The following is a 24782-nucleotide window of genomic DNA, read 5'->3' on the forward strand; positions in this document are numbered from 1 at the left end:
TTGTATTTAAAATATGGAAGAAAAACTTGACGCCTAGCACCAAACATTGGGAGCAGCAGAGAATGAAGGACAAATGCTTCAGGAGCAGGAAAGCCACAGATGCACAATGAACAACAATAAAAAGTATTTTTTTGCCAACGTACAGGCGAAAAACAAACGAGAGCAAAATGATAATATTTTTTTAAAAATTGATGGCAATTGATTCAAAAATACTTTTAAGACTTTCAAAAATAACACCATATAGGTGAGATGTCACTGGATGCCTCTCCAACATGGACCTATAAAAGTTATTTCATACATTGTGTTTGTCCGTCGTACTGATTTATGAAAGTTGTTTTTTTGTCTTGGATATTTATTTTTTTCTGTGGAGGAGATTGCAGAATAATTTTTGCACTGATGGGGTGAAATCTTTTTTCTTCATGTCCCTCTCTGTTTCTCTCACTCGATGCCAGTTTCTTTCTCTTTAAGTCTGTTCCTCCCTCTCTATGGCTGTTTCATAAGAACATAAGAACATAAGAAATTGGAGCAGGAGTAGGCCAATCGGCCCCTCGAGCCTGCTCCGCCATTTAATAAGATCATGGCTGATCTGATCCCAACCACAAATCTAAAGAACACAAGAAGTCGGAGCAGGACCCGGCCACATAGCCCCTGGGCCCTCTCCGCCACCCACAGGGCATTGACCGATCCGAACTCAGCTTCATGTCCAATTTCCTGCCCGCTCCCCATAACCCCTAATTCCCTTTACTTCGAGGAAACTGTCTATTTCTGTTTTAAATTTATCTAATGATGTAGCTTCCACAGCTTCCTGGGGCAGCATATTCCACAGACCTACCACCCTCTGAGTGAAGAAGTTTCTCCTCATCTCAGTTTTGAAAGAGCAGCCCCTTATTCTAAGATTATGCCCCCTAGTTCTAGTTTCACCCATCTTTGGGAACATCCTTACTGCATCCACCCGATCAAGACCCCTCACAATCTTATATGTTTCAATAAGATCACTTTGTCTTTATTTTTCTCTCTCTGTCTGTCTCCCACTAGATACACTGCGCACCATTATACTAATTCCAGGTGGACCTGCTAATTGGGGTGAAATGAATAATATTGAACTGGTACAGTAGGGGCAGTCTTCTGAGTTCTTTTTGGCTATGCCTCTGTGAAGAGCCTTAGGTCATTTTTCTACGTTAAAGGCGCTATATACATGTAAGTTATTGTCATTGTTTAAGTTGGGAAATTTACCTGGATGATCATATCGTAACAACTGGTGATCATATTGTAGTAGGAGTGCTTTTTAAGATAGTCAGCATTAAAAAATATTGTCTATAGTTGATCTCTTAATCAATGTATATTTTATTGACATTTTTTTATAATTAGACAGGACCATCAAGGAATGGGCAAAATTTCCATTATTGCACGCCTTTTATTTTATAAAATTTAAGTAGATAAAGACAGAACATGGAACACTGATAAATGGCAACATTCACCACATTTATTGTGCTAATTTAGTATGTTGTGGTTTAATTGCTGGTTTAGCAAGATACTTTCTTTTCACTGGCAATCCTTTAAAACATGGCACAATGGTTTCAGAAAACAGTTCTTGTGTTTTAATTGACCTTCTTCCACAGCAATGACATACTTATAGCAAAATAATTAGGTTTAGTTTATTGGCATCTCGCATCTGTTTACAGCATTTTCAATTCAGTATATTTTACCAAAGAAAATAAAAATATCTTGGAAAACAATCTAATTTCAGTATAATAAAAATGTCAAGAGTTTAATCAGTATAAACTGGTTTAGATATGTAAATCTATCTTAACTTGAAATAAAACTATTTGTGAAAATGATACTTTACCAACAAATCAAAAACTTTTCAAAAACAGGTAGCAATTTGTAAACAATTTAATCCTATTTTTTTTACATGCTGCTTTGATTATTCAGCACTAAAATATATTTCTCCATGTAGGTGAACTTTGTTGCTATAGTATTAATGTAAAGATTTTAGGATACAGGTAACATCAACATCATATTTCAATTGGTTTAATGACTGGTTTTCTATAATGTCGCATATGTGCACTGGGCTCACTGGGCTTAAATGGAACCATGATTCCATAAGGGCGTGGAATAGGTAGTCCAGAGTCACTATCTGGGATATATGCATTAGGCCGTGGCTCAGCTGTTGTAAAGACTCCACCTGGCAATAAATGCTTCTCCTCCTCTTCAGCTGCCTAATTTGGGAACAAAATGGGAAAAAGTGTCTACATTGTTTACTTTTAATGCAGTTGCAAAACATTAAATGATGTAAAAATACTTACTGTGGATGCATCTAATTGGTATTGAACAACCTGTTATACTGACACTGTGTTGAATTTCGGAAAATAGCTCTTATACATAGGTCACCTGATTTACTATCCTAGCAATGGATCTCCTACCACCTATACTAGTATAATTAAGCTGATTATTCCAAACCAGCTACAATGTTATTATTGATTTTCTAGTCTAATAAAATAATGAATAGTATTAACAAATCACTTCCATTTAAATAAACGCTAAGATTTGATAAAAGTGATATCATGACTATATGCAGAATGATGGCCTAGAAATTCGGGCACTAACTGGCCTCCTAAGCCTCCAATATGGCGGACAGGAAGCGCATGCACTTTCCCGGCCGGAAGTGCGCAACCCGCCATATTGGATAAGGTAGATGCGCTCGAGGTAGGAGCATACGTCTGGAACATTTTAAGTGCAGAATAATTTGTTTAAATTAGGGTCCTGTCAATCATGCAGGAACCATTTATGACCTTCGAACAACCCAACTCACCACCAGCTGAACATGCATAGCATAATGTGGCGCTAACCGACAGGAAGGCCCTCGTGCATTCTGAACGGGGAGCCAGGAGGAGCATGAGTGCTCCTCCCGACCCCACATTAAAAGAATGCAGGCAGCTACGGCTGTCTCTACCCCATCACTGTCGCTACCCCCTCGCCACTGCTACCACCCCTCCCATCGATCGCCACTACCCCCCCCCTCCAGGCTACCGATCCCCCACGGACTCCGATCGCTTGCCCCCTGCCCCCCGAGGCCTGCGATCTCTTCCCTTCCCCCTGAGACCCGGGAACTCTACCTCATGACCTACAATCTCTACCCTCCCCAAGGCCCATGATCTCTCGGCCGAGGCTCAATCTCCCAATCCTCAAACCCCCAACTTCCAATTCCCCGCCCCGCGGCCTTCACTTACCTGGCTGATGTAAATGAGGCCCGAGGCCCAATATCTGGGGCTCCTCAGACCTCACTATTCAGACGCCCCAGTGCCCACAAATAGACGCTCCAGAATTTCTAGGCCACTATATCTTAAATTGCATCTACTCTTCACATAACAATTTTTTTTCCTGGAGCTAACACAAACAGCTGGATTCATACCTTGGATTTCATCTCACTCTCTATTTTGTGTCTGTTTTCGTTGCGCACTATTTTCAGCCACTCATATTCAAACTCTTCACTGGGTGCCATACCCTGCTCCATCCGTAGGTGACATGACTCCAGGAACTGCTGCTTATCCTTGACATCCTGTTGGAGTTGCATGGCATTGGCCTGTTGCATGGACAGCTCAGAGACCACAGCCATCATCTTTCGTGTAACATCCTTGATCTTTACTTGCATTTCATTCACCTGCAAATTTGGATTATAAATCACATGAGAATCCTTTCAATACGGACAAATTCACTATAATGAAAGACCATTTTTAAAACATGTTGAAATCAGAGTTATCACTTGGTCAGTTTTTCACTGGCTGAGATGGGTATTTGAAATTGCTGCCAGCTATAAGTGGTGGGGACTGTAATAAAGATTTTAAATGTGAAGTAATTTGAAAAGTAGTATTTCAAAAATATCTACAAGAGTTCTGATAGACTTGAATGAAGAGCTAGATTTAGCCTGTTTAATCTCAGGGAAAAAGACAAGGAGTGAGTGTATTGGATAAAAGTCCCGAAAGTCGAGCAGCAAAGTGAAACTGATCAAAAAACCTATCCTTGTTACCAAAGAGCTCCTGCATATATTCCCTTTCTAAATGTAGGGCTATCCATCCTTTGTCGCCCAGTCACCAGCCTATAACTTGCCGGCCTGGTTGGAATTAAGGTGGCACAAAGGACTGACGCAGGATGAAAGAGTCATGACTGCTGCCAGTATACCGGGCACAGACCTGCATGATGCACTGCCTGTGGTCGCAAACCAGCTGTACGTTGAGGGAGTCGAATTCCTTACAATTGATAAAGATGCCAGGCTGGTGATAGGAAGCACGTGGGTGCAGCCTATGCCAACTTGCACCCTGGTGAAGCCTGCCATGCGGGCGAAGCCTAGTGCTTTCTCGTCCTGCCTCTCTCAGTCAACAGGGAAAGCAATGTAACTGTTCCTCCTGGCGCAGAGAGCCTTGATCATCATCCTGATACAACAGTGAACAGCAAACTGGCAGATGTCGCTGATGTCACCCGCTGCAGCATAAAAGTTAAGGGCCACAGTGACGTTGACAGCCACAGGCAGTGCTGTCCATGCCCAGATTCGAAGCTTGAGTTGTGACTGCAGCAGGTGACACAGCTCGATGATAGCCTTCTTGGTGAAGCGAAGGCGCCTGCACATTGCTCCTCAGTGAAGTTGAGGTGGGAGAAGTGCTCCCTGAAGACGCGCTGTGGGTATGCGCAGTGCCCTCCGCCTCCCTCTTCTCCCAGCTGCTGCTGTTCTCTCCTGTCTTCTTGGCTGCTCCCCCTCGTGCTCCAGCCCCAAAGGCAGACCTACCGGTCCACCCATGACTAATAAAACTGTTTTGAAGGCCGCCAAAGCAAAAAGTTAATAGCAGAAGTCAAAAATAAGTTGTAAAAGGCAGAAAATGGGCAAAAAACAACCAAAAATTAATCAGCAACCTAAAAAGACAAACCAGCAACTAACTTGTATGGAGTGGATAAGCCCTTTAAATAGCACTGCGGAAGGGTCCTTCTTGCCTGTTGGCGCCATAAATTGCTGAGCGATGGCGAGTCAGGCGCTGGGAAAACAAGTATAGGATCCTTATTTAAATATTGTAATGAGGCTTTTTAATATTTCTGGCCTGTGCTCTGGACGTTTATGGAGGAACCCGATCCAATATGGCAGGTGGCGCACCTCAGGTGCAAAATGAGTGCGTGCTACTGCCCAGCATATTGGACCCTTAGGCGCCTGTTTTATTCCTGTAAAACAGGCTCAATGCAATCAAATTTCTCAGCCATTGAGTTAAGGCAAATGAGTGTTGGTCGGATTGGAGATGGATTGAAAGGTGTATATCCCAGGGATCAGTGCTGGGCCCACTTTTGTTCTCAGTATACATAGAGATGATTTGGATTTAGGTATAGTGAACACAATCTCAAGATTTGCCTGATGCAAAAGTGGGGGGGTTTGGCAATAAAAAAGACTGCAAAAGACAGACAGGTTATTGGAATGCGCAGACAGGTGGCAGATGCAATTTAATGTGGATAAGTGTGAGGTACTACATTTTGGGATAAAAAATCAAGGAATGGAAGTATCAAAGAAAAGATGCTGAATGAACAGCGAAACCTCGGGGATCAGATACATAACCTTGAAAGTGCAGGTGTGGGAAGCTAAAGCCATAGGAAAGGCCAACAGTGTTTCAAGTTTTATAAATAGAGGCATAGAATATAAGAGTAAAGATGTAATGATAAATTTGTACAAAACACAGTAAGACTACTGTTTCAAGTTTTGGGTGCCCCATTTTAGAAAGGACATTAAAGCCATGGAGAGCATAAAGCGTTGATTCACCAGGACCATATCAGGGATGAGAAACTATAATTATGAGGAGAGACATGAGATACTAGAACTATTTCCAACAGAACGAAGAAGGCTGAGGAAATTTAATAGATCTTTTTTAAATCATGAAGTGTTTCGATAGAGTGGATAGGTAAAGATTATTTCCTCTGGTTGGGGAGTCAATGATGAGGGGTCATCAATTTAAAACTGTGAAGGAGAGTGAGGAGAGGGCTCAAGAGAAATGTCTTTACACAGAGGGTTGTTGGAGCATTGAATGTTTTGGCACAGGCAATGGTTGAGGCAGAGATAATTGCATCTTTTCAGGGAAAATTGAATAACTATTTGAAGCACAGGAAGATACAGGGCTATGGGGAGAAAGCAGAGCAGTGGGATTAGTTTTGGATTGCTCTAGCAAAGAGCTGGCACAGACATGATGGGCCCAATAGCTTCCTTTTGTGCTGTAAACTTCTATGGTATTAGTCCTGCTAGGATTTTTCTCCTTTAAGTCAGTTTTCTCTGCTGTTCTTGTTTTGTGTACTCGTTCAAATACACATAGGTAAAAGATTCAACTACCTCCAAGTAATACAGAATTTCAAATGCAAAGTTTCACTTGTCACCCGTCCACAGTTTACATCCTGGGAAACCCGGGTTTAAGTTGTGCAGGCTAGATATTTCTCAGAAGAGGAACAGCTTTTAACCACAAGGTTACTATTTATGTCATAACAAATGTCCTGATAAAGAATTCATGCAGAACTAAATTCCATAATGCAAAGTGTCCTCCATTTTGTGTGGCTGAAAAAATGGTTTCTTTAAAAGCAACAAATACTTTGAATAACTTCAAAATAGTAATGTTGGAATTATATAGAATTAAATAGGACCCAGTTCAGAAACATTTGGGCCATTTGGCCCAACTGGCCTATGCCAGTATTTATATTCCACATGATCTTCCTCCCACTCTAATTACCTTTTCCCATCCTGCCTCTGTATTCATCTATTCCCTTCTCCCTCAGGTGTGCATCAAGCCTTCCTTTAAATGCACTAATTCCAACTGCTTCAACCACGCCACTTGGCAGTGAGTTCCACGTTCTCACCACTCTTTGTGTAAAGAAATTCGTCCTAAATTCTTCACTTTTAGTGGCTATCTTATTTTTATGCCCCCTTGTTGTGGACTCACCCACGTGGAAATAGTTTCTCCACATCCATCCTATTGAACCTCTTAATAATTTTAAAGACCTGTATCAGGTCCCCTCTTAGTCTCCTCTTTTCCAAAGAAAAGAGCCTCAGTCTGCTCAATCTTTCCTGATAGTTGCATTCTCTCAATTCTGGCAACATCCTTATAAATCTTTCCTGCACTTTCTCCAGTACTTCAATATCCTTCCTGTAGTATGGAGACCTGAACTGCACACAGTACTCCAAGTGTGGTCTCATCAAGTTCCATATAAATAATAATCCTCAGATAATGAAGCAGTCCATGCATGCATGCAGCAAGACCTGGACAACATACAGGCTTGGGCTAATAAGTGGCAAGTAATATCTGTGCCACACAAGTGCCAGGCAATAACCAGCTCCAACAAGAGACAGCCTAATTGCCTCCCACTGACATTCAGTGGCATTACCATGGTTGAATCCCCCACCATCAACATCCTGGGGGTCACCACTGGTTTAGATTCAATTTTATCCTCACCTCTTTTTTTATCCATGGCATCTCATTCTTGGCTAGTTTGTTCTTATTTTTTAGTGTAATATATTTCTCCTGAATTTTATTGATCTCTCCTTTAAATATTGTCCATTGTTGTTCTACTTATTTGTCAATATTTTTCTTCAGTTTACCTTCCTTAGCTCCATCTTCATTCCCTAATAATTGGCTTTTTTCCAATCTATTACTTTGGTCTTTGTACGATCTGTATCTCTCTCAATTATTATCTTAAACCTTATTATATTGTGATTACTACTCCCTAGATGTTCTCCCACATTTACTTCTATCTGCTCCAGTTCATTTCCCATTACTAGATCCAGCAATGCTTCCTCCCTTGTTGGGCTTCTTACATATTGTGTCAGAAAGGAGTCTTGTACACATTGTAAAAACTCCAGATCCTCTCCTTTCACTGCATCTCCCAGCCAGTTTATTTGGGGGTGGTTGAAATCCCCCACGATTATGATTCTGTGCTTTTTACTCATTTCATATATTTGCCTACATATTTTTCTCTCCACTTCCTTTCTGCTATTTGGTGGTCTGCAGTATACCCCTAATAGTGTGACCGATTCCCTTTCTATCCTTAATCTCAATCCATATGAATTCTATTTTTATTTCTGTTAGTTATGTTCTTTCTTGCTACTGCCATTATGTTATTTCTGATTAACACAGCTACCCCACGTTCTTCCTTCCCTATCATTTCTAAATACATTATAGCCTGCAATATTTAACTGTCCTGTCTACAGCTATGTTTCCATTATCCTTATTACCTCATTTCTAATTATTGCCTCCAATTCCCCCGTTTTGTTGCTGATGCTTTTTTAAGAAAGGAGAGAGAGGGAAACCAGGGAATTATAGACCAGTTAGCCTAACATCTGTTGTGGGGAAAATGCTGGAGTCTATAATTAAGGATAGGGTGACTGAACACCTCGAGAATTTTCAGTTAATCAGAGAGAGCCAGCAGGGATTTGTGAAAGGTAGGTCGTGCCTGACAAACCTGATTGAATTTTTTGAAGAGGTGACTAAAGCGGTGGACAGGGGAATGTCAATGGATGTTATTTATATGGACTTCCAGAAGGCATTTGATAAGGTCCCACATAAGAGACTGTTAGCTAAGATAGAAGCCCATGGAATCGAGGGAAAAGTACGGACTTGGTTAGGAAGTTGGCTGAGCAAAAGGCAACAGAGAGTAGGGATAATGGGTAGGTACTCACATTGGCAGGATGTGACTAGTGGAGTCCCGCAGGGATCTGTCTTGGGGTCTCAATTATTCACAATATTTATTAACGACTTAGATGAAGGCATAGAAAGTCTCATATCTAAGTTTGCCGATGACACAAAGATTGGTGGCATTGTAAGCAGTGTAGATGAAAACATAAAATTATAAAGGGATATTGATAGATTAGGTGAATGGGCAAAACTGTGGCAAATGGAATTCAATGTAGGCAAATGTGAGGTTATCCACTTTGGACCATAAAAGGATAGAACAGGGTACTTTCTAAATGGCAAAAAGTTAAAAACAGTGGATGTCCAAAGGAACTTAGGGGTACAGGTACATAGATCATTGAAGTGTCATGAACAAGTGCAGAAAATAATCAATAAGGCTAATGGAAAGCTGGCCTTTATATCTAGAGGACTGGAGTACAAGGGGGCAGACGTTATGCTGCAGCTATACAAAACCCCGGTTAGACCGCACCTGGAGTACTGTGAGCAGTTCTGGGCACCGCACCTTCGGAAGGACATATTGGCCTTGGAGGGAGTGCAGCGTAGGTTTACTCGAATGATACCCGGACTTCAAGGGTTAAGTTACGAGACGAGATTACACAAATTGGGGTTGTATTCTCTAGAGTTTAGAAGGTTAAGGGGTGGTCTGATCGAAGTTTATAAGATATTAAGGGGAACAGATAGGGTGGATAGAGAGAAACTATTTCCGCTGGTTGGGGATTTTAGGAGTAGGGGACAGAGTCTAAAAATTAGAGCCAGACCTTTCAGGAGTGAGATTAGAAAACATTTCTACACACAAAGGGTGATAGAAGTTTGGAACTCTCTTCCGCAAATGGCAATTGATACTAGCTCAATTGCTAAATTTAAATGTGAGATAGATAGCTTTTTGGCAACCAAAGGTATTAAGTGATACGGGCCAAAGGCAGGTATATGGAGTTAGATCACAGATCAGCCATGATCTTATCAAATGGCCGAGCAGGCACGAGGAGCTGAATGGCCTACTCCTGTTCCTATATTCCTATGCTCTGCTATACAGGCAATTTAATATGCTCTTATTTTTCATTACTGCTGCTTAAGTTTTATCAGGTATTTTGTTATTACTTCCTTTAACTTTTCTGTCCCCCAAGTATTTAGGTTATCTATATCTCTTTTTGTACTCTGACCTTTGCTATCATCCCTTCTTTTCCTTATCTTTAGGGTACTATTATATCCACACAAACCATATTCCCCATTACTAGTTTAAAGTACTTTCTAGAGTTATATTTATCCTTTTTGCTAGGACCTGGGTCCCAGCCCAATTCAGGTGCAGCCCATGTTGCTCCTTCCTATCCCAGAACCGGTGCCAGTGTCCCATGAACTGGAATCCCTCCATTGCACACTACTCTTTCAGCCACCCATTCACTTTTCTGATCTGTTTCTCCTTATGCCAATTAGCACGCGGTTTGGGTAGTAATTTGAAGATTACCATCCTCAAGGTCCTGCTTTTTAATTTAGGTCCTAATTCCTGAAACTCCCTTAGCAAGAGTTCAGATAGCAGTTTTTAAAATCTTTTTCTAAGATTGAAAACCACTGTGATGAATTGTGGGTGGCAACTTTCAAGCATTTCAATACACTGGTCCATAAAAGCCACTGCTAAGTTGTTTTTTCTGCCTTTAAAAAACCTTCTATGCAAATTTTGTGCTCATCACATTGAGTCATATCAGCACTGGGTGATGGAACACTTTCCATTTCAGGCACCCAGTGTTAGCATTAAGTACTCTTTCAGCATGTTATTGTACGGCTAGATGAAGAATACTGTGCCATTATGACATTTTTATATTTTTCACACCAAGCATCCCATAACCTCTCTGAGCTTGCTAACTGAGTGCCAATTATTGCTAAATTAAGCACAGTTTTGGGCTGGATTGAGTCTATTCAAACTCACTTCATTTAGGACCCTTATAACCAGAAGCCAGTGGAGACTTGCATCCTGTCAGTTTCAGCTGTTAATCGATATAAATCACATGGATACAATACATTTGAACCCAGGTGCTAGAGATGTAAGGACAGTGATTAATATATTTACAATCTTAGATTTCCGTAAAAATATACATATTACAAGATATTGCTATAATATTGATATTTTATTGTAAAATTCTTAATGTAAGCAACACGATGGATAAATAGCAGCAAAACATTCACCATTACAATGACTGTTGCAAACACACAGAAATTTAAATAAGCTGGGTTATCTTTTGTGAATAAGATTTAGCACTGTACAAGTTTAATGTTTCAATGTACCTTTTTGGCTAAGGCCAGTGTGTCCTGTTTACCGTTCATCGCTTTGACACTGATTCGTTCAGAAAGGCGGGTCACCTGTTCAGAGATAAGATCCTTTTCCAATAACTGCTCCTCTTTTCCCGCCAGTTTCAAGTCCATCTGCAGTGATGGAGACAAGGGTTGAATTAATGAAATGATTGTGAACAACAAACTAAATAATGAAACAGGAAAAATTCTAAATGAGACATCATTCTAAAATATTGCAAAAGACATCATGTAACCAAAAAGAAAAAAATTGCAACGTTCAAAATGGCAGTTTTTGAGTTGTCAGTATTTTTAAAGCTGTTGGCTAGCTTTTGCTAGTTTAAAAGGACATAGAAATACTGGAGAAAGTACAAAAAAGATTTACATGGATGATGCGAGAACTGAGAGGGTACAACTATCAGGAAAGACTGAACAGGGTGGGGCTTTCTTCTCTAGAAAAGAGAACATTGAGAGGTGACCTGATATAGGTCTTTAAAATTATGAAGGGGTTCAATGGGGTAGACATAGAGAAGATTTTTCCACTTGTGTGGCTCACCACCACCTTCTAAAGGGAAATTAGGGATGGGCAATAAATGCTGGCCTCGCCAGCGACGCCCACATCCCATGAATGAATAATAAAAAAAAATAAGGAATTCAGGAGAAACTTCTTTACTCAGAGAGTGGCGAGAATGTGGAACTCGTTACCACGTGGAGTGGTTGAGGTGAACAGCACAGATGCATTTAATGGGAAGCTAGGTAAGTACATGAGGGAGAAAGGAATAGAAGGATATGTTGATAGGGTGAGATGAAGTAAGGTGGAAGGAGACTCGTGTGGAGCATGAACACCGGCATGGACCAGTTGGCCCAAATGGCCTGTTTCTGTGCTGTAAATTCTATGTAATTTGGCATGGATGTTAACCTATTCTTGCTGTCTGTAGTTTTACTTTTTTTTTTACATAAAAGAAATGAACAACGGTGATTGAGCTATTTCATTAATTGGGGAAAAATGTCTTTGCAGCATGGTGTGCTGAGCTGGATCCTCTTCACATGATCAGTTCCATGCTGAGACATTTCCCTAAGTAATAATGCTACAACATTTGCCAAACAAATGCCATTTGTGTCTGTATTCCGGTAACACTGGGAAAATGTTTTAGAAAGCATAGAAAAAAAATTGTCATTGTTTTCAATAGGCAGCAGTTTGTAACTTGTGACCAGGCTTACAGATGCCAGAATCATTTTTGTGATCTTTTTCATCTTTGTGCCAAAGGCTGGACTCTATTAACAAGGTTAGGTTATAGATGGACATTGTAATTCTGTTTGCAGTGTAATACAAACCATTAAACTATCCAGCTACCTTAATCTCAGCTGTTAATACAAAAACTTGATTGAGTATTTTGATGAGGTAACAGAGAGGGTTGATGAGGGCAATGCGGTTGATGTTGTGTATATGGACTTTCAAAAGGCTTTTGATAAAGTGCCACCTAATAGGCTCCGTAAAATTGAAGCCCGTTTTTTTTTTATTCGTTCATGGGATGTGGGCGTCACTGGCGAGGCCGGCATTTATTGCCCATCCATAATTGCCCTTGAGAAGGTGGTGGTGAGCCGCCTTCTTGAACTGCTGCAGTCCGTGTGGTGACGGTTCTCCCACAGTGCTGTTAGGAAGGGAGTTCCAGGATTTTGACGACGAAGGAACGGCGATATATTTCCAAGTCGGGATGGTGTGTGACTTGGAGGGGAACGTGCAGGTGGTGTTATTCCCATGTGCCTGCTGCTCTTGTCCTTCTAGGTGGTAGAGGTCGCGGGATCATGGAATAAAAGGGGCAGTAACAGCATGGATACGAAAGTGGCTAAGTGAAGGAAACAGAGTAGTGGTGAACAGTCGTTTTTCGAAATGGAGGAAGGTACACAGTGGTGTCCCCCAGGGGTCGGTACTAGGACCATTGCTTTTTTTGATATATATTAATGACTTGGACTTGGGTGTACAGGGCACAATTGCAAAACTTGCAGATGACATAAAACTTGGAAGTATAGTAAACAGTGAGGAGGATAGTAATAGACTTCAAGAGGACCATAGATAGGCTGATGGAATGGGCAAACACATGGCAGATGAAATGTAACGCAGAGAAGTGCAAAGTGATACATTTTGGCATGAGGGGAGGCAATATAAACTAAATGGTGCAATTCTGAAGGGGGCGCAGGAACAGAGAGACCTGGGGGTATATGTGCACAAATCTTTGAAGGTGGCAGGACAGGTTGAGAAAGCAGTTGAAAAAGCATACATGATTCTTGGATTTATAAATAGAGGTATAGAATACAAAAGCAAGGAAGTTATGTTAAATCTTTATAAAACACTGGTTCGGCCACAGCTGGGGTATTGGTCAATTCTGGACACCGCAGTTTAGGAAGGATGTGAAAGCCTTAAAGAGGGTGCAGAAAAGATTTACCAGAATGGTTCCAGGGATGAGGAACTTCAGTTATGTGGATAGACTGGAGAAGCTGGGGTTGTTCTCCTTAGAGCAGAGAAGGTTAAGAGGAGATTTGATAGAAGTGTTTAAAATCATGAAGGGTTTAGATAAAGTAAATAAAGAGAAATTGTTCCCATTGGCGGAATGGTCAGGAACCAGAGGACACAGATTTAAGGTGATTGGCAAAGGAACCAAAGGCAACATGAGGAAAAACTTTGTTACGCAGCGAGTTGTTATGATCTGGAATGCACTGCCTGAAAGGATGGTGGAAGCAGATTCAATTGTGGCTTTCAAAAGGGAGTTGGATAAATACTTGAAGGGAAGAAATTTGCAGGGGTACAGGGAAAGAGCGGGGGATTGGGACTAACTGGATTGCTCTTATAAAGAGCCGGAATGGGCTTGATGGGCTGAATGGCCTCCTTATGTGTTGCAACCATTCTATGATTCTATGGTTCTAATGCAAAATAGGCACTGTACTGTAGAATGCCACAATTAGAGTACAAGTGCCTTTTTAAGTTCTTTTAAACACATGGTAGTTCAATGCTATGAAGCTCCAACATGCTGCACCACAGGGTTTCAGGATGCAAGTTTGTGCCCATGATTCCCCAACGGTGAGTTTTCCCGTCTACAGTGTTCCTTAGGAAGACAGGCAGAAATGCTCAGTTCTTCACTGAATGGAGGGAAAGTCTCACAGCTGCTGCTAAGGAAGCATTGACAATAATTTCCTAAATGGAAGGGTATGTGGTATGGACAGAATTCAAGGACAAAATAAGAAAACTAGTTACAAAAAAGACAGAAGTAACACATTAAGTTGCTCCACAGTATAATTGTGAAAGCAGGTGCACAGATCTAAAAGCTCTTCCAGCATAGTTTTCTAACTAGGTGTGTGTATATTTTTAAAGTTTCACGCAGGATTTTCCAATTGGTAATTTTTGGGCAAATTAGTTTTTAAATAAATTAAGTGTGCAATTAATAACTTCTGAAACTTAAATAGCAATATTATTTCTTAAGCTACATGCCATTTTTACAAAGGAACATAGGAATGCACAGGAGCAAAAAAGACTATTGCAGTCCAAGAATGCTGAAGTTCAATACAGTTCTATCTCTTATACCTTTCAGTCGCTTTTTCGTCAGAAATAAATCCTTGAGAATTGATGACACTATAATATGTTTATGCACACTGCAATCTCAGGGCCCTTTTCCCCAGGGTTGCAGAATCGGATCTAGTTTATTTGGTTCTAAATATAATCTGCATTGAAATTTTTGTTGCATTGAACAAACTCAGCCTGGTTTCCCACACCAACAGTGTATGCTTTGAATCGGGCCAATTTAGATTTTTTTTTTAATGAGTTTAAGAGGTGATGATAAAGTTTCCTGCACCACAACTTGCATGATATAAGCACATTAAATGTCAAGGATTTGCTTGTTACCTCATCTATTCTTTTGCTTAGTTCATCAAATGATGGATCATCTCCTCCCAATAATCGTGTTCTATTCTCACTTGTAGGATCCACTAAAGTCTTCTCAAGACTTTGGACCTCGTCCTGGCACTGTGCGAGCTGCAGTGGAAATAATTTGAGAAAAGGTTGTAAAGTTAGCACTTGGACACCAACAAAAGATCAAAGTATATACAGCACACAACAGTTCAGTAGAGAGCGATCAAAATGTCCAGCCCATTTTTGAACTGGCACAAACTGAATTAGGTTATGAAAATCCAAACACAATTATTAACCATAACACGCTGGGAAGTGTCCCTGTACGTGGAAGTCCTCTCGAGCAAAATTCAGACAGTGTTTCATTTTTCAAACATCCCTTCATGATTTATAACCATGCTTATTACAATCAAGTCATTGTTTAATATATGATTTTTAATAGTAAATCTGCTCATCCAGCTAACAAAAAGCAGGACAAATCCAATCCTGCCAATTATCGCCCCATCAGTCTACTCTCAATCATCAGCAAGTGATGGAAGGTGTCGTCGACAGTGCTATCAAGCGGCACTTACTTACCAATAACCTGCTCACCGATGCTCAGTTTGGGTTCCGCCAGGACCACTCGGCTCCAGACCTCAATACAGCCTTGGTCCAAACATGGACAAAAGAGCTGAATTCCAGAGGTGAGGTGAGAGCGACTGCCCTTGACATCAAGGCAGCATTTGACCGAGTGTGGCACCAAGGAGCCCTAGTAAAATTGAAGTCAATGGGAATGAGGGGGAAAACTCTCCAGTGGCTGGAGTCATACCTAGCACAAAGGAAGATGGTAGTGGTTGTTGGAGACGAATCATCTCAGCCCCAGGATATTGCTGCAGGAGTTCCTCAGGGCAATGTCTAAGGCCCAACCATCTTCAACTGCTTCATCAATCACCTTCCCTCCATCATAAGGTCAGAAATGGGGATGTTCGCTGATGATTGCACAGTGTTCAGTTCCATTTGCAACCCCTCAAATAACGAAGCAGTCCGAGCCCGCATGCAGCAAGACCTGGACAATATCCAGGCTTGGGCTGATAAGTGGCAAGTATCATTCACGCCAGACAAGTGCCAGGCAATGACCATCACCAACAAGAGAGAGTCTAACCACCTCCCCTTGATATTCAATGGCATTACCATCACCGAATCCCCCACTATCAACATCCTAAGGGTCACCATTGAACAGAAACTTAACTGGAACAGCCATATAAATACTGTGGCTACAAGAGCAGGTCAGAGGCTGGGTATTCTGCGGCGAGTGACTCACCTCCTGACTCCCCAAAGCCTTTCCACCATCTACAAGGCACAAGTCAGGAGTGTGATGGAATACTCTCCACTTGCCTGGATGAGTGCAGCTCCAACAACACTCAAGAAGCTCGACACCATCCAGGACAAAGCAGCCCACTTGATTGGCACCCCATCCACCACCCTAAACATTCAGTCCCTTCACCACCGGCGCACTGTGGCTGCAGTGTGTACCATCCACAGGATGCGCTGCAGCAACTCGCCAAGGCTTCTTCGACAGCACCTCCCAAACCCGCGACCTCTACCACCTAGAAGGACAAGAGCAGCAGGCACATGGGAACAACACCACCTGCACGTTCCCCTCCAAGTCACACACCATCCCGACTTGGAAATATATCGCCGTTCCTTCATCGTCGCTGGGTCAAAATCCTGGAACTCCGTTCCTAACAGCACTGTGGGAGAACCTTCACCGCGCGGACTGCAGCGGTTCAAGAAGGCGGCTCACCACCACCTTCTCAAGGGCAATTAGGGATGGGCAATAAATGCCGACCTCGCCAGCGATGCCCACATCCCATGAACGAATAAAAAAAAGTATATTAGTGACGTGACCTTTTATTGGTTAATTAGTATTTATTGACGTGGATATGCAAGTGAGTATTGGAATATATGGGTAAAAATTTCACCGCACCATTCCTGTCATGCACTGGGAGAGTAAGCAAAATTGCACGCTCCTAGCCCAAGATTTTCCATCTGTTAACAGATGTAAAATCATTACTTGGGACTGCACAATTTTACGGCACGCGCTCCTGGAGTGGCACAGTGGAATTTTTGCCCCATATAGAGGAGTGATAAATTTTGCTTCTATTTCTCTACTTCCTGTTAAATCAAGAATCAGCAATTTCAGCACAGAAGCCCATTCAACCCGTCGTGCTTGTGTCAGTGCTTGCTTCACATCAGAGCTATTTGTTCTAATCCTATTTCTTGCTCTTTCCCTGTACCTATTTTTATTCAAGTGCTCATTTAATTCCCACTTAAGTGCCGTGATTAACTCGACTTCAACAGCCACTTGCAGTAATGCATCCCATATTTTAATAGTCCATTACTTGAAAAAAATTTTTTAAGTTCCTCCAACATGCTTTTATTACTAATCCTAAATTTATATCCCCTTCTACCAATTCACTGAACAGAATTTTCTGAGTCTCCTTGCCAGGATTTCACGGACAGTGGAAAAACACACATTTCATGTCCTCAGGATGTTCCAAAGAACTTTACAGCCAATTAATTACTTTTGAAGTGTAGTCACTGCTGTTTTTTAGGCAAATGTGGCACCTAATTTATGCACAGCAAGGTTCCACAAACAGCAATGAGATGAATGACCAGTTAATCAGTTTCTGGTGGTGTTGGTTGAGGGATATTAGAAGAACTCCCCTTCTTTTCTTCAAATAGTGCCATGGGACTATTCGACACGCTGAATTGTCACTGCAGGTGCGTGGGGAGCCTGTTTCTGTATCATGGCACCAATATGAGCAGGTATCTGAGGGGTCCGGCTAGAAAAGTAATATGAGCTGTCATCAGGAGAGAGGATGGCATCATGAAGATGGACTATAGCCACGCCACCTGTGCTGGGTCTTGGATCTGAATGCCCACTGATCAGTGGGAGGGCAGACCTGATGGTTAGATCCTGCAGGCTGTGAAGGATGGTGCCCTAAATCTCTCAGAAGACAGTTGACATTGTTCTCTCCAAATGGTCCCTCAACCTGATGGCCAGTGATCAAAGCATCCATTTTGGATGCACTGATTGATCTGGAGGCTTCTGTGTCAGTAGATGTTCCTGGTGGCACCATTTGCTCCAAGTAGCTCCATATAGTGTCATATCCATCTTGGATATGGGCACTGAGGATGGCATAGGATCTGCAGCGACCCCTGACATCTGTCTCAGGTCCTCCAAGATGGTCCTTTGCAAATCTACGTGAGTCTGATGCTCATCCAGCATCTTTCTTTTTAGAAAAGAACCCCAGAGTTCTGAAACTCTGGAGCAAGTGACTGGCTGGCACAGAGCCTCATCTCCCCAACTTTCACCTCTGACTTCTCTGGTACCCTCGAGTGTTGTGTCTCACCCAGTGAAAAGCCCTCATAAGTACTATCTGCATCCCCCCAATGTGGATTTCTCTGGGCTAGTGAGTGATAAACAGTGAGCGGTTAGGACGATGTGAAGACAAGGCTATTGCTGTGAAGGCTGGGAAGAGTATTTTGTTACAACAGTTTGACATATCAGGATATTTGAGGGACAAAAATCAAGAAATGACCAATCGTGAATGGTTAGTTAGAGAGGCTTGATCACGCATGGCACACCATGAAGGAAGATAAATTCGAAGCTAGCAGGTGAAACAGAATGAGAGAAGGGATCAAAAGTTCAGAGTACAATCCTAGAGCACCATGCGGGCAATGAAAGGAGTGCCTCACGTATAAATAGACTGCTAGGAAGGGTCTTGGCCACTCTGGTGAGGTCATTGAACTTATTGCAACACTGTGATGGAGTCCTGGGAGGGGGGGGGGTGCGGGGGTGTCAAGTAAGAGGTAAGCATTGCTCCAGCCACCTCCCTCTACTGAGTGCATACCATATTTTTGGCAGGTTTCCTGTTCTTGGCTCAAAACCTTGGCTCAGAGCCATTCCTCTGCTCCAGATTTCAGTAAGGAGGGCCTCCAGGTCAGATTCTCTTAGGTTTGCTGCTTGTTTCTTCAATATGGCTGTCATCCTTCTCTGCCAGGATGCCTGCTTTCTCCCATGCTGCTATTTCCTCTTTAAGCAGAAGCAGGTTTTATATTTTGTTGATCTTTATTTTCTGTCTGTCCTCCCCACCCCATGTCAGCCATTCTGGGGCCTAGTTCCTGTTCCTTCATTATTTTCCACCACTGGCCCCACTTATGTGAGGTGTTGCAGGCTGAATTTACACAGTTTGCATGCTTCTCCATATTCCAATTACTCGACCCCGTAATTTAAGATTGGGTCGAGACTGGAGTGTAATGATGGGTGGAAGGCCCACCTTACTTCCAATAGCACCATTATTCTGTCGGAATTTCAGCACCAATATTTTCTATCTTTAGGAACAAAAACAGCCAAACATTTATTCCTCTCACAATTCTGGAAAAACAGATGTGACAGAGAAATAGGTTGCAACATTCTGACCATGTCTGGGGAAAAGCTGGTTCTTTCGTCACAAGTGACAGTCTGAGTGCCATCTGTATTTTAAGGGGATTTCTAAGTATAACAATAGAGAAACATTCAATCAATTGTGAAATCAGCTGCATTAGGATATATTTTTTGTCCCATGCTGAAGTAAAAAAAGTGTTGTCCTGTTTGGGTGTCCAGGGGAACTTCTCCAAAGGAGTGGTGTATACTCAATTTGGGAGGACATGGCCCAATGATTTACTGCTGTATTCAAAGGTCAAGGGAGCAGATGAGGAAACAGTTTAATAGCCCGAAGAAGCCTGTCCAGATAGAGTTGGCTAGTTTTTTCCTATACAAAGTCATCAGTAAAGCATGCATGCCACCACTAAGCTCTTCTGAACCAGTGACACCATGACGAAGACTGTACGCTCTCAGACAAACAAACTCTTTCAGAGCTACAACATGCATGCCCACACTGCAGCAAGGCACAACTTATTACTGCTACTTAAAACTGGATTTTTTTTGTTGCATTTGCATTCAGAAAGATGACCCTACAAAAGAAGCTTACAATATAACCTAGTTGCATGATGTATGATCACTTATTCTCACACAAGCTGTGTTACAGGATGGATACTTGGTTGTCACTGTCAGGTAAATTCATGATGTGGAGATGCCGGTGATGGACTGGGGTTGACAATTGTAAACAATTTTACAACGCCAAGTTATAGTCCAACAATTTTATTTGAAATTCACAAGCTTTCGGAGGCTTCCTCCTTCCTCAGGTGAATGTTGTGGAAATGAAATCCTCGAACCCTTCGCATTTATAAATCACAGAACAATACCTGGTGATTACAGATAGTCTTTCCAACTGCCCGTTGTCAAGGCAATCACAGTGTGCAGACAGAGAGGTGTTACCTACAAGTCCACCGAATATACAAACCACCAAAAAAAAACAGAGAGAGAGGCAGAAACATAGAAACGACAGCAAATGACCCGTTATATTAAAAACAGATAACATTTGTTCGCTGGTGGGGTTACGTGTAGCGTGACATGAACCCAAGATCCCGGTTGAGGCCGTCCTCATGGGTGCGGAACTTGGCTATCAATTTCTGCTCGACGATTTTGCGTTGTCGTGTGTCTCGAAGGCCGCCTTGGAGTATGCTTACCCGAAGGTCGGTGGCTGAATGTCCTTGACTGCTGAAGTGTTCCCCGACTGGGAGGGAACCCTCCTGTCTGGTGATTGTTGCGCGGTGTCCGTTCATCCGTTGTCGCAGCGTCTGCATGGTCTCGCCAATGTACCATGCTCTGTGGCATCCTTTCCTGCAACGTATGAGGTAGACAACGTTGGCCGAGTCACAGGAGTATGATCCATGCACCTGGTGGGTGGTGTCCTCTCGTGTGATGGTGGTATCTGTGTCGATGATCTGGCATGTCTTGCAAAGGCTGAATGGTCTACTCCTGTTCCTGTGTTCCTACTTTTTAGCTTGCATCTGTGACCTGCTTAATGCAGACAGGAGAGATGCTGCTGATGTCCCTGTAACAGACTGAAAACAGCCAGGCACAAAGAAGTAAAGGGCTGTGGTGACTTTGACAGCCATTGGCAAAGCATGCCCCCTGCACCAGCAGGCAGCAGGTCCTGTTGCTGGAGGATACAGAGGTTTGTAACTGCTTGCCTGGAGAAGCACAGCCTCCTGATACACTGCTCCATGGATAGGTCCAAGAATGAATCTCAGCCGGTATATCATGCGTGCTGGTTATGGCCTCCTATGAGCAGGCCCCATCACTTGATGTCTTCTAGTAAGCGAAACTGCTGCTGGTGCTGGTTGCTGAGGCTGCTGCTGCTGCTGTTCCTAATCCTCCAACTGTTCCTCCATCCAAATGAAACTGGCAACAATAGCGCCCATGATAAGCGGATAAAGTTTGCAGAGGCTAAGTTAAGGCAATAAATATGAGAAAGAAGCAATCCAGCAGCTTGAAACTCTCCTGGCAATCCAAACAATGGAATACATATCCTGTGACCCAAGTATCTGCAGGTAAGTGCCCCTATAAATAGTGCTTCAGTAGGTCAGAGAGACCAATCTCACTAGGTTTTACTGGCCAGTTGGGCATGAGGCAGGACTTCCACAATTTCATGTAAAAATGATGTTGGGGCCCTAAGTGCAGCATAGGACCCTGATTTACATGTATTCATAAGACCCTCGCCGGACTCTCGCGGGTGCCTCGGTTGACTCTCAAAACTGCGCGATTAAGATGGCGGCGGGCGTCAGGAACGCAGTGGTTAGTAGTTTACCCTTATTTTAACCACCTGTCTGCCCTGTTCCCGTTGGGCAGGCAGGGTTAAGAATGGCCCTTCTGTCTGGACATTGACTTTACATATAGAATTATTACTCACAAAAGAGCATGTTTCTTAACAGTGATTTTACACAGATGGGTAGAATTTCTGCAGGGGGTTCCCAATCTCCCACTCGAACTTCGGCACAAAATCAGTAGAAACCCCGGAGAAATTTCAGGTGAAAACGTTTCTTTACAAAATGAATTAGAATTGTTCCATTTCAAACTATTGTGAAAATGTTACAGTTTGGCAAACTATTTTACTTCAAGGAGAGCAAAGTAATTTAGATTCTCATCATTCTAACAATATTCACTCTGAGATTGTGCCAATACATTATATCTTCCAGACTGAACCTGGCAAAGTAATATGCATTTTTTGCTATGTTGGAATTTGACCAATGAAACAATGATGACACACACGCACATAGAAATTGTAATACTGACATAAGTTCTGTAGAACAGAATTACATTGTAGCAGAAAGGGCAAAAGAAAATGTCAAATATAATTAGCCAGATGGTTCAAAGTGCCACATTTCTGATATGTAATAATTTACTGTGATCCATGATGCTGTATATGAGTACTGCACTATGGCACTGAATACTAACTTTCACCCCCAAAAATGCAGACTAGTGTCACAAGAAGTTCAGTGTCCTGACCAATGCAGACGAGGTAACACACTAGCCACTCTCCCTTTTCTTCTTTGAGCACCCCGGGCATTAGCACACTTTTCATCCCCTAAAATTAAAAGCTGCTCAACTAAAAATACAATGAAAGAACTTTCATTTATTTATTTATTCGTTCATGGGATGTGGGCGTCGCTGGCAAGGCCAGCAATTATCCCTAATTGCCCTTGAGAAGGTGGTGGTGAGCCGCCTTCTTGAACAGCTGCAGTCTGTGTGGTGAAGGTTTTCCCTCGGTGCTGTTAGGTAGGGAGTTCCAGGATTTTGACCCAGCGACGATGAAGGAACGGCGATATATTTCCAAGTTGGGATGGTGTGTGACTTGGAGGGGAACGTGCAGGTGGTGTTGTTCCCATGTGCGTGCTGCCCTTGTCCTTCTAGGTGGTAGAGGTCGCGGGTTTGGGAGGTGCTGTCGAAGAAGCCTTGGCGAGTTGCTGCAGTGCATCCCGTAGATGATACACACTGCAGCCACGCTGTGCTGGTGGTGAAGGAGTGAATGTTTAGGGTGGTGGATGGGGTGCCAATCAAGTGGGCTGCTTTGTCCTGGATGGTGTTGAGCTTCTTGAGTGTTCTTGGAGCTGCACTCATCCAGGCAAGTGGAGAGTATTCCAACACACTCCTGATTTGTGCCTTGTAGATGGTGGAAAGGCATTGGGAAGTCAGGAGGTGAGTCACTTGCCACATAATGCCCAGCCTCTGACCTGCTCTTGTAGCCACAGTACTTATGTGGCTGGCCCAGTTAAGTTTCTGGTCAATGATGACTCCCAGGAAGTTGATGGTAGGGGATTCGGCGATGGTAATGCCGTTGAATGTCAAGAGGAGGTGGTTAGACTCTCTCTTATTGGAGATGGTCATTGCCTGGCACTTGTCTGGCGTGAATGATACTTGCCACTTATCAGCCCAAGTCTGGATATTGTCCAAGTCTTCCTGCATGCGGGCACGGACTGCTTCAGTATCTAGTGCCTTTCATGACATCAGGATACCACTCCACTCTGTTTAAAGGGGACACTAATTAGGGATTTTACTCTATGTGGTGCCATCTCCACTAACAGCACTTACTAGTATGTAGAACCCTAAAACTCTTTATTCCACTTTAATGGGGTGAGACCACCAGATATCTTACACCAACTGTCTGATGCCACCAGGGAGACAGCCCTCAATTTCTAGCCTTCACCCAATCTTGTTGCAACCTCAACCCTCAACCAACACCATTAAAAACAGATTATCTGGTCATTTATCTCATTGCTGCTTCTGAGACCTTGATCTCACATTTACTTACATCACAACAGCTACTACACTTCAGAAGTACTTCATTGGCTGTGAAGTGCTTTGGGACGTTCTGAGGATATCAAACGTGCTATATATAAATGCAAATTCTCACTGTTATTATTGGAATGGTCACGTAGGGACATAGAGATCTGATGTGCTGGGATGAAAACTGGATTGAAAGATTTGTCCTTTATTTGATGGCGGGAGAGAAGGAGTTAAGGCAGTGATGACAAAGGTAGATTGTATTAAACAGAAGAGAAGACTTAACTGATCAGTTGCGCTCTAATGCCCCTTGCAGCAATCATTGAGGGGACCTCTGAGTGATGGTCATCCTGAAGTTTTCCTCCATGTACTTTTGCCTCCAAAGCAGGAATGTCCATGTCCAGGTTTTTTTGGATGATAAAGTTGCATACAGCACAGCAAAGTGCAACTATGCGGGACACAAAAGCTGCAGCATAAAGTAGAGGCCCCCCATGCCCGTCAAAGCAGCAAAAATGCTCCTTTAAAATTACAATGATCCTCTTGATGACCACACTGTAAGAGGCATGTCTCTCACTGTAGCAATCCTCTGCTGCTGTGTGTACAACTCTTAGTAGGTTGACCCATGGAAGCTGGGGGTGGTGGGGGTGAGATGCCTTGTCATCCTTGAAGAGCTCAGGCAGGGCTGTTTATGAAGGATGATTGCATTGTGACAACTTCCAGCAAATCTTGTGTTTATGTGTAGTATCTTTTAAAGGTTAGCATACAATTTGTACATTCAAGGTGTGGAAGCCCTTTCTGTTGAGGGCATTAACTGTATGAACTTGCGATGCAGTTTGTATGCCATCTATTGCACCCTGGACTTTGGGAAAGCCGACAACCCTATAACACTGGATCTTTCTGCGATGCCCAACTCAATTAATTCACCAAATCTCCTGAAAAGTATGTCAATCACCTAATGAATAAGGTACAGTACATTGGCCGATACTAGTGGCAGCCTGAAATATCCGGCTGTCATAATTGTTGTGGCCGATCATCATCTTCATAGCCAGAGAGAGACCAGTTCAGGCAGGTGGCCATGGCTGCAGGACCTCATGCAGGATGTTCCCAAAACACTTGATGGGGCCCACATCCAGCCTTGTGGAGGCTGGCATAAATGACCTTACTTGACGTACCAACGTACATTGATAGGTTGGAT

At 42.7% G+C, this 24782-nt stretch overlaps 1 protein-coding gene across 1 annotated transcript in view; it reads right to left on the bottom strand.

Moving 5' to 3' along the window:
- Window positions 1–1331: 1331 nt before the first annotated feature.
- The window catches only part of ccdc146 (coiled-coil domain containing 146), a 124468-nt gene continuing 101017 nt past the window's right edge, over window positions 1332–24782 (bottom strand). The window contains exons 16-19 of the mRNA XM_068005371.1: window positions 14875–15003; window positions 10977–11114; window positions 3413–3661; window positions 1332–2219 (exon numbers count right to left, since the gene is read on the bottom strand). Of these exons, the coding sequence (XP_067861472.1) occupies window positions 2016–2219; window positions 3413–3661; window positions 10977–11114; window positions 14875–15003 (720 nt within the window). The 3' untranslated portion in view covers window positions 1332–2015. The remainder of the gene's footprint in view (window positions 2220–3412; window positions 3662–10976; window positions 11115–14874; window positions 15004–24782) is intronic.

Source organism: Heptranchias perlo, chromosome 24 (assembly GCF_035084215.1).
Source record: "Heptranchias perlo isolate sHepPer1 chromosome 24, sHepPer1.hap1, whole genome shotgun sequence".
Lineage (NCBI taxonomy): Eukaryota > Metazoa > Chordata > Chondrichthyes > Hexanchiformes > Hexanchidae > Heptranchias > Heptranchias perlo.